This window comes from Pinus tabuliformis, chromosome X (genome assembly GCF_031772625.1).
Source record: "Pinus tabuliformis cultivar Carrire ecotype Pingquan chromosome X, CPIR1, whole genome shotgun sequence".
In the NCBI taxonomy this organism is placed as follows: Eukaryota; Viridiplantae; Streptophyta; class Pinopsida; order Pinales; family Pinaceae; genus Pinus; species Pinus tabuliformis.
Genome location: NC_142308.1, coordinates 1,016,901,875 through 1,016,920,636, shown reverse-complemented (window position 1 = coordinate 1,016,920,636; position 18,762 = coordinate 1,016,901,875). Strand labels below are relative to the sequence as shown.

General features: G+C 36.2%; 1 protein-coding gene across 5 annotated transcripts in view; it reads left to right on the top strand.

The window, feature by feature from the left end:
• LOC149143194 (c-Myc-binding protein) overlaps positions 1 to 11,216 on the top strand; it is a 181,746-nt gene extending 170,530 nt beyond the window's left edge. For 4 of the 5 annotated variants that reach the window (XM_089449151.1, XM_089449154.1, XM_089449153.1 and 1 more), the window contains exons 6-7: positions 9,704 to 9,774; positions 9,914 to 10,143. In XM_089449151.1, the coding sequence (XP_089305277.1) occupies positions 9,704 to 9,774; positions 9,914 to 9,941 (99 nt within the window). In that variant the 3' untranslated portion in view covers positions 9,942 to 10,143. Of the gene's footprint in view, positions 1 to 9,703; positions 9,775 to 9,913; positions 10,144 to 10,539 lie in introns of those variants that run through there. The other variant, XM_089449155.1, reaches the window with a different exon arrangement.
• Positions 11,217 to 18,762: the final 7,546 nt, after the last annotated feature.

The following is an 18,762-nucleotide window of genomic DNA, read 5'->3' as shown; positions in this document are numbered from 1 at the left end:
ATTGTGGGTGGCCCCACTATCTACTAAGACTGAGACACGTTGTCCCTGCACTGTGCCTCATATCCTCATAGTCAAAAACTTGGGAACCTTGTGTAAAGAAGCAAGGACTCCCCCAATAGTTGCAAAAGATGCTCCCCCGGGTGGTGGTGGTGGTGGCGGTGGTCCCATCTCTGTTCGGCCCTTGCTATCCCCTACGTCAAACTCCAACTCCCCATCTTACTCCTTATCACCATCTAAAAAGACCTCTATATAGTGAGCCTTGTCGGTTGTGCATCGGTGCCCTGGTGCCTGTTGACCACTAGAGTCTCCCCTGAACTCCATGCCCAAGGATGTACCAAAGGACACTTGTACCATCAGATATCATCAGTCAACAGAGTTTTTAAACTCTACTGCTATCTTCTCATCATCTTTCTTGTACCCAAATTCCACACCTTGCGGGGAATTGTAATAAGTGATACTAGTAATGAGGAGTTTTTTGAGTCTATAACAAGCCTAAGATGTCGGGACTCGATTAGCAAACGAGTACACCTTGGAGTGTTTTTTTTATTTGGTTAATTATCCCTTCTTTTTTAGATGCGGATAATTTTCTGGGTTTTTTCACTCACTTTTTACACCAAAGCCGGGGTGACAGTTTGAAGGTTGAGCCCCTAACATATCTTAGTGTCTAGAGTCTATGTATATTATCATACTAGATCACACAAAAAATTTCATGGAATTTGTTAGGTCTAGATAGTCATTTTTTAATTTTTTAGATTTCCCGCATGTCAAAAATTGCAAATAAAATTGTATTTAAATTGTAATAGGTGTAGTTTAGAGAAGTTGTATGGGGTATGAGTAATAAAAATTACACCTCTCACCCTCAACTTTCTACTATGACACACTTGGAGGGGTTAATAATGTGTGTTGAGGGTCCAAATCACATTATTAATCCCTCAAAGTGTGTCATAGTAGAAAGTTGAGGGTGAGAGGTGTAATTTTTATTACTCATACCCCATAAATACCCTATACAACTTCTCTAGACTTCACTTATTACAATTTAAATACAATTTTATTTGCAATTTTTGACATGTAAGAAATTAAAAAAATTAAAAAATGACTACTTAGACCTAACCAAATTCCACGAATTTTTTTGTGTTCTAGTATGGTAATATACATCGACTCTAGACACTAAGATGTGTTAGGGGCTCAACCTTCAAACCGTCACCCTGACTTTGGGGTAAAAAGTGAGTGAAGAAACCGAGAAAATTATCCGCCTCTAAAAAAGAAGGGATAATTAACCAGATAAAAAAAACACTCCAAGGTGTACTCATTTGTTGATCGAGTCCCAACATCCTAAGCATGTTATAGACTCAAAAAACTCCTCATTACTAGTATCACTTATTACATTTCCCTGCAGGGTGTGGAATCTGGGTACAAGAAAGATGATGAGAAAATAGAAGTAGAGTTTAAAAACTTTGTTGACTGATGATATATGATGGTACAAGTGTCCTTTGGTACAACCTTGGGCATGGAGTCTTCATATAATCATCAGGGGCCACTCCAATGGTCAACATTTGGCTCCATATGGGGATGCATGCTAGATATGAAGTGATAGTGTGCAAGAGCCTGGAATCTGCATCCACCGACAAAAGACATATATCAGCAGTATCCATTCAAAATATCATCAAATGAAATCAAGTACAGAAATGAAGAAATTGAAATTTATTCTAAGAGCATAAATGATAATTTATTCATGAAATAAAAATAATTAAACAAAAATGACAAGGGATAAGGTTAGAAATATGATACAAAAATATGCCCCATGGCATCAGATGTCTTCGGTGAAATCCATCTTGAGAACCTGCCTACTCACAGGCAAGTCCATAGGTTCTTTCTTTGATGTGCCTTGTCCAATTCTGACTATCTTGGGACTATGACTTGCCCCAATGTTAACCTGTTTGTGGCCATCAGATACACCAAACCTCTTCCTTTTCCTTTTTCGACTATTGATGCGTTGAGGCTTGATCCTGCTCAAAACTAGTGGTTCATTTTTTATATCTTTTTCCTTTTTTCACTTTTTTGTTTTCTTCTTGGTTAGTTGAGATGCATTTATTGCCAATCCTACCGCTTTTCTTGAAAATGCTTTGATGGAAGATTTGAAGTACCCAAGCTTTTTGAGCTATGCCTAATCTCTTCATTTTGAATCTGTTCTGTTGTGGGGTGGGGGGCAGAAAATTTGTCAACACTGCATCACTTCCTGCCTAGCATGATCTATAGATAATCTCATTGTTGGGTTTCCTTGGATCTTCAACATGATATATTTTGTCTAACTCCTGATAGAGTCTGACAAAGGTATTATCAAGCATGGGGATGGTGGCATATGATAAGTCCATTTGAAGGCTACCACCTAGATCTGATGCCCATTTTCTTGATAGGAGCATTCCCCATGAATCAAGAACATCTATCACAACAGTATTGATAGTCATTATTATGTCTGGGTATGCAACTAGGAAAACCTGTAAATCTTTAATTATCCCACACACTTCAATTATTTTAGAATCCATTGAACATATGTTGTGATAGGGCCTAGATACCCTTAAATTTAGTTGCTCCATGACTTTCTTGGTCATGACATTTGATGAAGCCCCTGAATCAAGCATGCAATTGTGTAAAAGACGATCATTCATTATCAAAAAACATAAAATGGTAGATGATCTTCGTTCCCCACATAACAGTTCATACTTTTCAATACAATTTCCTCATCTTTTGGTTCGTCATTAGGATTTTCTTCCCTTTGAGTAACTTTAATGGCACTTAGTAACTTTTCCCTTTGAGATGGTATCTTTAAAAGTTCTGTCACTGGAGTAGAAACCTTTGCATTATTCACCCAATTTCCCAAGTCAAAATTTAATTCTGAAGTAGGAGGAGAAAAATTTATGTGATTATTCCGGTCTTGAATATCCCTTCTCTGATAAGTTATTCTTTTGTGTTTTTCCATAAAAAGAATTTGTCCAGATGTAGGGTTTTCCCCAAAAATCTTAGTGACTTTGTCAAAATTTGCATTCATATTGTCAACTCTAAGATTATTAGGGCTATGGTCAATCTCTTGATTTCTTTCAATGGTGTATATTTGATTTTCCATGGAGAACATATTGATTTGACCACTTGTTCCTCCATGTTCATCTTCCAACATGCTACCTTCGATAATTCTCTTTACATATGGGCATGTGGCCTCTTCATGGAACTCATTACATGGCCTACAAAAAGGGGGAATCTGATCTACCATGTTGGTGGATTCCAATGGATTTGGAGGCTTATAATCCTGTTGAGGGCCTTTATTGTTTTTCCATCTATCATTTGGCCTAGGTTGGAATCTTTACTCTTGTGATTTTTCCATGGCCACCAACCTATTTTGCATGGTTTGCATTTCTTTAATGTGATTCACTTCCATGCTCTTGATGAGTTGAGTTAATTCTTTAACAGGATCATGAGTAGTCTCTTCCTTGGCCTTGCCTTTGGAATCATTTGATTTTGATGATCCTCTATTGAAACCAGGAATTTCATATTTTCTTGATTGCTTTCTAGCTCTTTCTATCTTCAAAGCTTCAGATTGAGCTACACTTAGATTCATAGGCTCTTTCCTCCTCAACTCATAGGCAGTGTCAACCCCAAAAGCATCTAGATATGAGCATAAAAGAAATTCATCAGGAGGTTTAACAGTAGCAGACATGCCTTTTACTAATTCATTGAATCTCCCTTTAAACTCCTCCATGGTTTCATTTTCATTTTTCTTGTTGTTGCTAATAGCATTGATCAAATGTCTATTTTCCGTCTTCCCTCCAAACTTATCTAAAAATGCAGTTAGAATGGCTTGTAAAGAGTTATATGAGTTAGCAGGTTGCTCAATGAGCCAATCAAGAGCATCCTCTTCTAAAGATAAAACAAAAAGTCCCATCTTCACATCCTCATAGTTAGCAGTGTTACACCATTTAAAGATACAAACATTAAAATTTTTCACATGTGATGTAGCACTAATGGCATTGTTACCTTGAAAGGAAGGCAACTTTTTAATAGCCTTGTCAGGGATATTGTGAGGATAGCCATTTATGTTAGTGAAGTCACAAGGAGCAAAAAGATCATTCATGATGTCAGGCTCTACTTGTTCTTGAAAAAGCAAATGAATATCAGAAATAACCTCTCTCTAAAAACCCTTTCAGGATCAGGAGAGGGGCTAACTAGACCACTTGAATTTCTCTTAGTAGAGACTCTTGCAAAATTTGGATTGCGTGGAGTCGCCACTTGAACAAGAATCTTAATTTAAAGTTCAAAAATGTTAAAACCAAAAGTTTAGTCGATTTCCCAGGTGCAAGAAAGCTTGTCTCCGACAATGACACCAAAAATGTTGACCCTGTCGCCTACACCTACCTACAGGTAAGTGTGAAAAGCTTTCAACCCCACAAGGTGTGGTTGGTGGCAGGGAACTCAGAGAAGGGGGTGTCACACTAATCCCGACTCTCTCCATTTGAGCTATCTCCTAGGTTAACTAAGGTGGTTGGTCCCTAATGAAAAATTAAGTTAAAAGTGATATGAGTTTTGAGGAGAATTGTTAGAGTTAAACAGATTACTTCTTTAAGATTTATAAGCAAAAACTGATATGAGCAATAACCATCAATACATAAGATAAGAATGAAACACATAGACAACCAGTTCCTTCAAAGTATTGCTATTTAAGAAATGAAATTGTATTTGCTTAAAATGAAGTGAAATTCTTTCAAATGAAAAGCCAATGTAATCTTGAAAAGTGAAACAATAAATTATTAGCACAAGATATTATAAATGTTTTTAAAATTAACAAGTCTACAAATCAAAGCATGGAAACTATCTTGCTCAAAAAGATACAATTAGAAATCTACTTGTGAGAATGAGATGACAAAAAGAACTCAAATGTTAGACCAAGATGACAACATGCAATTAAGTTTGCAACCCAAAATAATAGTACTTGAAAGTGAAATCAATGATTCATGACATTATGAAATTAAACCAAAAGATAAGCCAATTTCCAAGTACAAAAAAATTAAACTTGTTGCAAAATTAAAAGAGATTACAATGCTTGCTTCCAAAATGCCTCTTGAAATAAGATTTGCATGTGAGACTTTAAACCATCAAGATAGCAAGAAATTTAAGAACTTTGCAAACAAAGCAAATGTGATGGAAAATTGTTCTTGGTTTATTTTGTTTATTAGTGCTAAAGCAAAGTTACAATTAAACTCTAGTCCTTAGATTTCACCGTCGCCCAAATATTTGGATCTCACAATGAGGAGTCAGTAGAGATAGAGGGTCCCTAAAAGTCTATTCAACCAACTTAAGTTGGAGGTAAGTTTTAGTGATGCTTGGGGCATGTAAATAAATTAGCCAAACAATGAAAATTAACTTCAACTTGAAATGTACTTGATATGAAATAAAATGTTACTTTATGGAGAAAATTTGTCCAAATACTTGATGCATGTAAAATGTCTTTAATGGTGAAGCATAAGTAAACTTGGAACCATGTTCAAGCCAAAAAGATCAAGTAAAAAGTGTTTGCATGCAAAAAACTGAACTTGTTATGGATTTAAAACATGTAGTAAATTAAATTAAAGTGCATGCAAAATGAGTGTGATGCATGTTATGTTAATTTCCCAATTAGATGATATGTATGCAAAATGAAATAAACCAACAAAATCAAAACACCAAGCCTCTCCAAAAGGTGGAGAGACAGGGATATCAATGGGTAAAACCCACCCTCCCAAAATCAGAGATTTTATTAGTTGTTACAAGAAGGAAAAGACAATAAAGTCTTCTCTAAAATTCAAGGAAAGTCTTAACAAATTGGCATCAAACCATAGACCTTTCCTTGTTGAAAATTTCTGTAATTTGAGGCCCGCAAAGGTTCAACAAAATGTAGATTTTTTTTTGAAGAAGAGAAGATAAACCTCCTCTATGGCCACAACCAAGAGAGAGAAAGAGATGGCCAAAATGAACTCAGTCTCCCTCGAGAAGAACACAACCTTATCCAAGATGAATTCGGCCTAAAGGTGAGAGTAATCACTAAATCTGAGCCCCAAGGTCCTGCATGGAAACTTGTAAGTAATTTTCTGATAATGAATCCCGCAAGTCGCTGCAAGAGAATAGGTTAGAAACAATCTACAACAAGAAATGTTAGCTCAAGATAACTACAAAGTATGTTACAAAAAATAATCTACAAGAGGCTAGGTCAAAGAGTATGAGCAAGCTCTCCTCTTTGACTAGCTATGACCTAGCTCTTTGAAATAGCCAAATATTGATAAATGAAGTACAATACGTAAAAAATATTTTTTTTCCAAGTTTGATATTTTGATGCAAGAAATAGAAGCTTTAAGAAACTTGAAAGAATTCTTCCAAGGCATAGATAAGATATAGATGAGACTTTGGAGTTCAACGCATGTGGGTTCTCCTTGAATATTTTTCAAGAATGGGTTGATTCCTCCGAGAATTTCCCCTCACGCTTGAAAAACTTGACCATATAATGATCCATCTACAAAACTTCATCACAAATCATTAAATCAACTTGAAATTAAATAAGTGCAGTGGAAAGAATTCCTAGAGATACATCTATTATCCACTAGAAGATTTCTTTTCCTAAAGCACGAGCTCTCCAAGCAGAGAACTCACCCTTTCTTCAGTGGACCATGAGTGCCACCCTAGTGAGGTTTCTTTCTATCATTCTGGGGGATTGTAGGTGGATATTCAGAGCCCCCAACTCAACTATCATTCAGCCTTTGCGTACTCTAGGAGGACGCAGTAGTGGAACACGCAGTAGATAATTCAATGGCCTTCTAGGGAGTAATTGCAGGAGGAGTTTTGGCGAAGGAAGTACAGGGGAAAACTAGCCTTTGGGAAGATTTTGGGAGCTGGTGATTTCTGTTTGGGAGCAGCGTGATTGCCAACACTCATAGTCAGCGTAGGAATCCCTCATTGGGCACATGTGGCAATTCGTGGGTCAGTTTGGGGAGCGATGTATCTCTAGTGCCCATGGTTCCCGACATGTGAAGCATAGTTTCCTCCTAAGGTCTCTCGTGGTCTCCTCATTCAACTGCCCATGCCCCTGGGCTGCTCGCTGTGGTGGGGGTCTGGTGTCACCTCCCTTCTGTGGGTAGGGAGTGCGTGAGGGAAAAGGTGCCCTGGTCTTGGGGATGGCCCCTTGCAAGTCCCTAGCACAAGTCACTGCCTCCTGTAAAGTCGAGGGTCTGCGTGACTTCACCAATCCACGCAGTGGCTCCAACAACCCCTCTATGAAAGTGTACACCCTCCTAGCCTCAGATAGGTATGGCACCATAATTGAAACCCTCAAAAACTCTGATATGTAGTGCTCCATCTGGCCAATTTGTCTAAGTTGGGTCAACTCTCTGAAGTGAGCCTTCGGATCCCTCCTATCAAAACACTCCACCACTCTCTATGTGAAGTCCTCATATGAAGTCACACTGGCATGCCCCAATGTGGATAGGTCGTGAAGCCACAACTCATGCGCCTCCCCTTCCAAGTGCAGGTTAGCCATTTTGATGGCCTCCAATTGTGTCATCCGATTAAGCTGGAAATAAGTATCCAACTTCTCCACCCAAGCTCGAGCTATGCGCTTGGAAGAACCATCATATGTGGGGAAATACATCCTCCCAACAGTGCACTGTAGCTTTGAGTTCTGTGAATTCTGCTGCCCATTGTACCTGCCATTCTCATTCCGTTTGAGCTGACAATAATCCCTGAATGACAGAGCCGCTTTGAAATCTCCCCCCATGGCTTGCCATTCCCTGAAGAAATCCCCCATGGGCATTTGATCATCCGGTCCCCCATGCTCATTGGGTGCTGATGGTAAGAAAGCAGGCAACGTGGTTCTGGATGGCCCACTATAGGCTGGTGGGTGAGTGGCCGGTGAGGGATGGTTGTACTACTGTGAGGCTCCAGATGTCTCCCCAAAAAGGAACTCACGGTGGAGGCCCTTGTCCCTGTTTTGCTGCTTGATCTCCTCCAACATCTCTTTCTGTCCCCTAGCCAAGTCATTCAAAGCCTTCAAGAGGCTATCGAATGCTGCTTCTTCCTTACTCCTTGGTTCCCCCATCTCTGCTACAACGACTGTCTTCCCATGTGCCTCCAAATCAGGAGTAATCTCCAACTCCCTTTCCCTACTCCTGTACCTTTGCCTTCAGTAAGTGATGTTTTGCTTGTCCTTATTCATAGGAAAATCTCCCACGACTGAGCCAAGATCTAGGCTCCGATACCACTATAGTGTTCCAAACTAGGAAAAACAGTGATATGCAAAGCAAACAATAGAAACAACAACAATAAATTGAAACATTCGGTGCACACCCATAGAAAGTCCATAAATATCTAACAGCTGAGCCATTTTATTATACTCCGGGAGCATAATACAATAATGTGGAAGAGGTGCACCTAGGCTTGCCTCAAAGGCAAGCGTGATCAAGCCCAGGGGATAATATGTCAAGCCCAAATGACAGAAATAACTGCTGCAATGATGCCCTGCACTGCCCTTGTAAAACTGTGTTGTCCGTTGCTTGAAACTCCGTCTCCAGTGCTTAGAAAATTCTACGAATTTAGTCCCACACTCAAGGAAAACCCATCAAAACCCATAAAGGGTTTGGCTTGGTTTTGACCTCAGAAATTCAGCCTCCCAAGAGCTATGTCCTCCTCCAACTGCTGTAAGGTACGACCTGCCAATAATACCTGAATAAGCTCTCCCAAACACACAAAAATGGCTGAGATAATCCTCCTTGAACTTCCCCTTATCTCTCCTGGCAAATACTCGCTACACAAACTGAACCATGAATTCCCACGTGTACCCAGTGAGGGAAACCTGCGCTAGCTCTGAGTGCTGGCAATCACGCTGCCCCCAAACAAAAATCTCCAACTCGCAAAATCCTCCCAAAGGCTAGTTTTCTCCTTTACTTCCTTCACCAAAACTCTTCCGGCAATTACTCCCTGGAAGGCCATTGAATTATCTATTGCGTGTTCCACTACTGCGTCCTCCTGGAGTATGCACTGGCTGAATGATAGCTGAGTTGGGGGCTTTGAATATCCACCTGCAATCTCCCAGAATGATAGAAAGAAACCTCACTAGGGTGGCACTCGTGGTCCACCGAAGAGAGGGTGAGTTCTCCACTTGGAGAGCTCATGCTAAACAGTGAGTGACCCGACTAAGTAGCTCGAGCAACTAAGGTTGAGTTCAATATGTCAAAAGATACCAAATGAGGCTGGGGTTCCTCTATCTATAACTTGTAAGCCTCTTTTCCCATGTGGGCCCCCTCCAACTAGCAATTCGAACCTTTCTCTCCAGCCATTCGAACTTCCCTCTAAAGTGGTGCGTATTTCCTCATGTGGGTGGCCCCCACGCTTGGCCAACAAGACATTTCGGCCTCCATTTTCCTTCATGAGTCTCTCTCCAAAATTCACATGGGTCCCATGCTTCCAAAATTGTCAAAATTGTAGAATAGATAAACCTGTAACAATTTAGTTTAGGAAGCGACATTACAGCATTTAAATTTTATGAATTAGGCTATTTTGTTGCTTTGCTTTTTGTGATCAATTTTAGCTGATATCCCACTTGTTTTAGTTGTAGAGGTTTTTGTTTTCATTTCTATATTGTACCCTTTCAATATTTTTGTTTCTAACTGATGATTATCTTTTCTCACAACAGTTGAAGGAATTACGAAATCCATCAACCCATCGACAGCAAGAAAATGATGAGCCAATAACTAGCAAAGTTTTGTAAGTTCGTAACTGCTAATAGAAGCTTTTGTGGAGGATTTAACACTTAAAGTATCAGCTTTTAGTTTAGGTAATGTACAATAGTGACATCTTACCATGTTTGGTTGGACATGTGATCTCCCTCTCATCTTTCTGACAGCCCATCTACTGTTTTTAGAGAGATTTGATCTTCGTCCTATCTGGGCTGATGACCCCATCGGTTTGGATGTGGATGACAATATTACATTTCCATGTATTGAGACAATGAATTAACGTGTCGCTTCGTGCATTTCTGAGTGCTGAAGATTGTTGCTGGCCTTGGAACTCTAACTTTTCAACACCTTTACAGATTTCATTGACAATTATAATGGTTGTTCTATTCAAATGTTAGCACGTTTTTAATGGTTTTTTGTGTGCCTTTTGGAAGGGAATCTTTGGTTAAGCAAGCCACTTATTTTTTGATTTTCTCTGTCTGAATCATGCATATGAAGACTTATCCTAAGATTTTGAACTCTGCTAGATTTACAGTGCATGTTTTAACTGAAATGGTTGAGCAGATGCATGAAAGAGTGAATCTATGGTGGGAAATAAAATTTGCAAGGACCTCTTGTAATTTATGATATATTGATATATTCCACGAATGTGTGATGTTGATGCTCAACTGTGTTGCCTGCCGTTAGAATGATAAATCTAGTTTGAGTTTGGTACTACATACGTTACCATTGTTAGTACTTCACATATTTCTCATCTTGAAAGTGCCCTTTTTCTTATAATTCATTTTGGCAGGTGATACGAGGATTAGAGAAACTTTTAGACATCAGAAGAAAAGGAGTGTACTTGACCATAGTTTCTCCATTAAATTTGCCAATTAGGGTTGAAAAGGCTTTAAACAATCTTAAAAATAGCAGAAGAAAATTTAGAGATCTAATGCATAATGTTCTCAGCTTTCAAAATTGATGTAGCTGTAGAGTTCCAAGAAAACCAAAGAGATTCCTTTGGAGGGAGGGTGACCTCTCTAATGGCATAATGCTCCTTAGAAGTATCTATTAAATTTATGGTGCATTATGAATAGCGCACAAATTTAGAAGAACAAATTTATTTTAAAATTCTCATTCACACCTCATTTATACAAGCGTTTATACTTTACACAATTTGTGACTTCGTTCAAGTCAATATTTGTAACTACTGACTTGTCATCCTTAACCTTTCGAATCTCTGTGCTCATCACTTCCTCTTTCATTGTCTATTTCTTCCTTTTTCTTCATTAAGTCTTCACGATTGTAATATGTATCTCGTGCTTATTTTCCACATTTACAATAAATCCAGCACTCCGTAACATTTAGAAATAGGGTTTACGCATTCTAACAGCATTTGCATGCAAGAATTATCGAGTATGAAAGCATGGTAATTTTTTATTGAGCTATTTATATTTACTTGAATGATTTATTGGCTGTTGATTGAAACCCACTTGCATGATAAATTTGTTGGTTATCATATGCTTGATGTGCATTGTATTATGGATTTTCGTTATAGGCATGAAGACATTATATGATTATTCACATGACTGAAGATTGTGTATTACTCTATTGTCTATGCTTAAAGTGGTGGTTGACCATCTGCCCAATTTATGGATAATATGATGTTTGAAAACTAAACGATTTTTGTTTGGAAGGAAGATTCAAGTTTCTAAAAATAGAAATTGATAAAAACGCGGAACAAAAATCGGCAAGTAACCATTTCACTCTCTTTAAAATAGGGCAAAATCTTGAAAATTCTCATGTCTAAAAATAGACATTATTAGACAACACAACCCTCGGAAAGATCCTTGACAGAGTATTGTGATATCTTTTACGGAGAATTTAGTTGATAAAGGCATAGGGTTAAGACTCTCCTCAATACTACCTATGTAATTATATCATTAATACTTAGATGAGATGTTTTTGCTACAAAAAGCTTGTGTAAAGGGTGTCAATTGTCTCTGTTACAACTATCTATATAGCAGAAGTCCAAGTGGAGTTAATGTTTTGGCTAAAATAGGTTGGGACAGTGGGGAGATGGCAGATTATATAGGGAAGTTTGGTTACCCACTAAATTTTCGTTGGTGACTCTTTTCCCATGGGAAAAGCCCCGGTGGAGGAAAAGTTTGGCTGTAAGCCTTAGCCACTTTTTGCATTGTTGGGAAATAAGTTAGTTTAACTAGGTCCTCGTTAGTGCTACTTGCCCGGAATTAATGTAGAAGCCCAAGAAAAGAGGTTATATATTCCCTCGGGGGTTGAAAACCTTACAAGTACTCCAAGACAATAAAACAAAGTTTGTCACTTTCATGGTCACGATGATATGAATTGGAAGAACACCATGGAACTACATCACCTATTAAATGGTTGTTTTTTATGGTCAGAATAAATATGAAACAGTGTTATTAGGACTGGACTGAACCATCTGTTCCGACCAATTAAGGCGAAAACCGGTTCGGATCGGTGACCTAACAAATTTTGGCCGGTTCAATACCAAACTGGTTGGTTCTTGTACGAAACTGGCTGGTTCAGTACTGAACCAACCTTTTTTCACTGAACTGGTCAGTTCGGTATCGAATGGGCTGATTTTGTACATTGCTGCCAAGGACCCTTTGAACACAATTTTTTTTTTCTCAAAAAAACAATGATTTATGACAAGGGAAACTTAGTATTTGACCATATTGCTCTATTAATGCTATGAAATTCATGATAATGTTAAATTCTTAAAGTAAAAATATAGAAGTATGAAAATGAAAGATAAAAAAGAAAGTATGAAAGTATGTTAATGAAAGATAAAGGAGATTGCCATTTTTACTTAAATTTTTAACATTACTATGAAATGACTTAGTCTATTGGACAATGGTTTTGACCTCATTGGATTTCATATGGAGAAAGTAGAATTTTAGATCTCACTGAAAATCCAGTAGACTTAACATTTTTCCAGGATTTCAAGATTGGGGGGATTGCAATGCTCCATTGGATTTTGTCATGTACTAGTGTAATCAAGAGCACTAGGGCCTCTATGTACCTTGATGCTAGTGGCATTGGTTGTCAAACTCCTTTATCACTAGCCTACTAAAAAAATGCTCATCACTCAAACAAAATTTTGACTTGACATGCTATGCTTTTTCTATCTTATTTTAATGCTTAGAGGGTGATATTGATGACGAAGATGCCAATATAGGCAATGAATTTGATGATATGTAGATATTTGTTATATCATAGGTTTTTTCGGATGCTAGAGGTCATGTGGAGCTTGTTTGTTTATGTATTTTCGGATTAGGGATGGATTGCACTCGGTGCTATTTTGGTTATGTTCACTCTTACGTGCTATATAAATGAGAACTTTTGCTTATTTGTGTATAAATGGTTGGATTCATATGGATGCACATGAATATATATTTTTTTCTTTAAGATTTGAATATTTTATGTGTTTTTGGTTGATCAATTTTTTGGTCCGATATTTTTACCAGTTCCGGTCCGATTCTGACCAGTTCCCAGTCCAGGCTATCGGTTCGATGACTAGTCCAGTTTGATAACATTGATATGAATTGGATGGACACCATGGACCTATGTTGGTTATTAAATGATTAAATTCCATGCAAAATATTTCAGTAGATTTTTTATAATGTACATAAAGTATGCATAAAAATGATTTGGAAGGACATAATGGACTTACATTGCTTATTAAATGGTTACATTTCTTTTGTGGAATTTTATGTAATGAAAATAAGGTATGCATAAAACAAAGCTAAATAAACAACTACAATATTAATTCACCTTAATTAACATGTAAAAAGGTCAAGTCTCTAAAAGGCATTTATTGATTTTGTAATTAGTCTATGCTTCATCATTGCAATAGAATTGCATGGGTCATAATAGCATATATATATATATATATATATATATATATATAGATATAGATATAGATATAGATATAGATAGATATAGATATATATATATATATATATATATATATATATAACTTCATTGTAATTATTCAATAGTGAGTCTATTTTTCTCACACACGCATAGATATCCAATTGTAATATTCAAGGTATAAAATCAATGTTTATAACATTGATATCAAAGCTTAGATTTTGTGGGCCTAGAAATTTGTGGAGGTTAGAACATACAAAGGTCACTGTATCTTTCCATACCATTGTAGCTAAATTGACCATTATGGCTAGGGACATTCGTGTCTACATGAAAGAAAATGATGTTTAATATAGAATTAAACACTAAAATTGAAAAGAGAGCAATTCAAGCAAAATAGGGTGGCAACAAGCGGGGCTAGGAAGAACTCAAGGATGAAATCATGTAGAACTAGGTTAACTTAAAGAAAAGCCTTGAATAAGAAAATGAAGAATTGAAATAATCGATACTCCCAATTGCTTGTTAATGTATGTATAGTACCCAACTGTTACTTTAAATTAGTCACCCCAAATGTTATTTCAATCCTAACTACTACAATTGGGCAACACTATCCCACCAAGGTATATTGATGACAATTATACTATTCTTTGGATTGGTGGTTTGTTCCTTTTAGATCCTCTTGTTCTTGATTGTACTCGGGTGCTCAACCCTCACTTCATATGATCAACGCTTAAACTACAATGCTAATATTGTTTGGCTAACTCAACAATTTCATGCGCAAACCTCAATTTTTCTAGCCCTTAGCTCCCAACACCAAGTTGCATTAAATCATATGACCAAGCACTTATGATGATGCACTATTGGATATTGGATCGAGGGTTATATCGAGATATAGAGTGTGGAGTGATATCAGGATATTGGGCGTGAAGGGATATTGGGTGTGAAGTGATATTGAAGTATCAAGTATTATAACAAATAGTCGTATTGAGCCTCATAATAGACAATCCAATCCACCTGATAGGCAATAGAGTGATATCAGGTATCAATTATTTTGATAACAAAATGCTTGCAAGAAAAGTTGGTACGATGATGCCTGATATGACGAATAACAAGTGTCAGACGAATGCCCTTTTTTGTCAACTTACATAAGTCACTTGGTTTATTTGATTATCGCTCGTTAAGTTGATTTCTACGATACATGATGTTTCTTCTCTTCCACGACACACCTCTGGATTAAATGGATAGTTCTCGTTAAACTTCATGTTGGATCTCAACCCTGGAACCACGACTGTACATCAATTTGGTTCAGTGCCCACTTACCACAACCGATACATAATTAAAATGAACATAAATGAATTCAACTTTGATGCATTAAAAAGAAAGAGTGATGGTTACAAAATATGCAGCAGTGGATGCACCATCATTGTCTTCGTCCTCTTAGACCTCTTCACTTTCTCTCTCTCTCACTCTCAAACTTTTCTTTCTTTAAATATCTAACTTTTCTCAATTACATTAAGAATATACTTTTGTATCAATCCTAAGAACTTAATCCAAACAAATTACTAAATTTACAAATATGTCATATTACATAGCAACCAAATGACACTTATCACAACCTCCTAACTAATATTACAACTTAGGAAAATTAAATTCACAAATTAAATGAAAATTAAGGAAACCAACTTCCTTAGTAAATTTATTAACCTATGAAGGTCAATCATGGGTTTTACCAGTAGATGCTCCTACATCAAACTCCCAAGGAAGAAAATAATTGTTCACCAGTTTTTTAATACTTGTGCCATTATTTGGAGATTGCTGTTGTTGTCATCCAAGTGACAACTTCTGTTCGCTGATTCTTCCGCTTAACTATAACACTTAAATTACTCCTTTCCTCTAGTTCTCTTGGCTACTCTTTGACCCAACATTGATTCAATCTCTTTCTAAACTGATTTTGGCAGTTGCTTCTTCATTCACTGGCCTGATCTTCATTGCTAACAGGTTCATCTGCTGAAATACTTCTCGTTTCGTTGAAAAGATACAAATTTGCATCATTGAAGATTGGAAAAATCCCAATGTTACTTGGGAGTTCTAATTCACAAGTGTAAGAAAATTTTCTTAAAAACTTACATGGGCGAATCTTCTTAAGTTTTGATTTATTGTATATCCTTGTAGGAAACCTTTTTTCTTTGAGATGTGCCATAACTAAGTCATCAACTTCAAAGTTGAACTGTCTTCTTCTCACATCTTCTCTTTGTTTGTACTTATAGTTGTTTTATTGCAACTGTTGTTTGACTTTTTCTTGTAACTCCTGCATGCTTGCTGCAAAATATTCACCATCAACACTTCCCTAAATTCTTTAATTCATAAATTCTTCTTCGGTGAATCACATAAAATATTTGAAATGGACTTGTCCCTGTGCTTCTATTAGGTGAATCACTATGTACAAACTCTGCCTAAGCAAGTACTTGATTCTATTGCTTGGGATTCTCACTCACCAAACTTTTCAAAATGTTACCTAAGCTTTTGTTTACCACCTCTGTCTGCCCATTAGTCTATGGGTGGTATCTTGAACTAAAATTCAAGTTAGTGCCTAGTTGCTTCCACTGAGTTCTCCAAAATCGACCTACAAATCTTGCATCTCTATGAGATACTATAATTCTAGGCAATCCATGTAACTTTACAATTTCTTTAAAGAATAATTTAGCATTATGGGTTGCATTACTAGCTTTTGTACAAGTTATCAAATGTGCCATTTTTGAAAATCCGTCTACAATAACATAGATTGAACATTCCCCTTTATGTTTGAGGCAATCCCAACACAAAATCCATATTTAGCAATAACCGATATAACTGGCATTTTGAATCCTTCCTTTAGCATGCTGACACACTTTGTATCTTTCAACAAATATTTTCATATAAGATTGCACACCTTTCCAAGAATCGAAAGCGTTTAGTTGAACAAATATTTTATCCAGTCCAAAATTTCTCGATAATCCTCCATTATGCTTTTCTGTTATCAAATTTTCTCTCATTGAACATTTCGATATGCAAATTTTGGTATCCTTGAATAACAGCCCCCCTGGAATCATATAGTTCAACCACAAATTCCTATTTATGCTAATTTGATTTTCACAGGCTGCATATACATCTTTAAAATTTGCATCATTTTTATACATATCCTTCGGTTCATCAAATCCCAAAATATTAACTTGGAATTCATACATAATTAAATTAATTATACTCAATGCATCAACTACCTTCTTGAATGTATCATTCATGCTTAATAACAAACATGAAGTTTTGTAAAAACTCCACCCATTTAGCATGTCTTTGATTTAACTTAGGTTGACTATTGATAAAATGCGAATCATAATGGTCAGTGTATCAAATAAGTTCCTTGAGCATGGGATAACGTCTCCATTTTTTTAATGCCCGATCAATGAAATAGAATTACTTATCATAAGAGGAATACTTTTGTTTTGCTTCTTTCAAATTTTCACTAAAATAGGCAATTGTTCTTCCTTCCTGGCTTAGGATAGCTCCAATTGTAGTTCCACTTGCATCTGTCTTTACTTGAAAATAAACGTTAAAGTCTGGTAAGGTTAATACAATATGTTCTGTAATCTTCTTCTTCAACAATTTGATTTTTCTTTCAATTTCTATTGTCCACTTAAATGGCAGTTTGCTTTTCTTAACAATCTCTACAATAGCAACACAAATGCTATTGATTTTTTTAATACAATTTCCATAAAAACTTGATAAAACCATGAAAGCTTCTTACCTTAAAAACATTCTTTGGAACATGTCAATTTATGATTGCTTTAACCTTTTTTATCCATCTTCAAACAATTTTTAGAAATCACAAAATCCAAATATACGAATTCTTCTTCATAAAACTACATTTCTTCAAATTAATTAATAATTTTTCTGTTTGCAAGGTATTTAAGACTACCCTGTGAAGTCTCAAGTGTTTGTCTTTTGTTTTAATATATACTAGGATATTGTGAAGTCTCAAGTGTTTGTCTTTTGTTTTAATATATACTAGGATATTATGTAGGTAGACTAACAAATTTGCCAATAATTTTATTCAAAACCTCATTCATCAATGTCATGAAAGTGCTTGGGGCATTTGTGAGACCAAAATGCATCACTAACTATTCATACAATCCACAATTCGTTTTTGAAAGTTGTTTTCCATTCATCTCCCTCTTTAATTCTAATATGACGGTATCCACTCATCAAATCAATTTTGGAGAAATACTTGGCATCACTCAAACAATCTATCAAATTATCAATGCGAGGAAGTGGGAATATGTACTTGATTGTAATTTTATTGATGGCTCTGGAATCTACATATTTGACATTCTCCATATTTTTTCAGGTTGAGGACTGTAGGAACAACACATGGACTCAAATCTCTTCTTAATGAGACCATTATCCAACAACCCTTGCACTTGTATTTTAATTCTTCATTCTCTCGTGGGCTCATTTTGTATGCTGCTTTATTTAAGAAAGTTAACGACTTAATGAGACCTCAAAATGAGAACACCAGCAAAAAAACCCTCATAAAACATGAAAAAATAGCTCGAAAACGAAAAGTGTTAATGTTGGAACAATGTTTTTTTTGAATAAATTTTCAACATTTTTAAAAAAGGGTAGTAAAAACTTTTTTTTTGTGTGCAAAAAACATGAAAAAACACCTTGAAATGAAATGTTTTGATATAACTTAATGTTGCATCAACACTTTTTCTTTGCGGGGAGGGGGGGTTAAAATTTCATATTTTTTAACAATGACATTAAAAACGAAAATCTTTGTGCAATAAACATGAAAAAAGACCATGTTATAGAAGAGTGTTGATGCTGACATCAACATTTTTTCTTTTTCTTTTTCTTTGGATAAATTTCCTACATTTTTTAGCAATGACATTACAAATATAATATTATGACTCAAAAAATCATTAAAATTTCAATAGTTTTTAAAAATATGTTAAAGATAATATATCATGACTCCAAAAAACCTAAAAATTTCAACAATTTTCAACTATGATGTCAAAGATAAATGTCATGACTTTGAAAAACTTTAAAATTTTGGCACTTTTCAACCATGGCGTTAAAAATA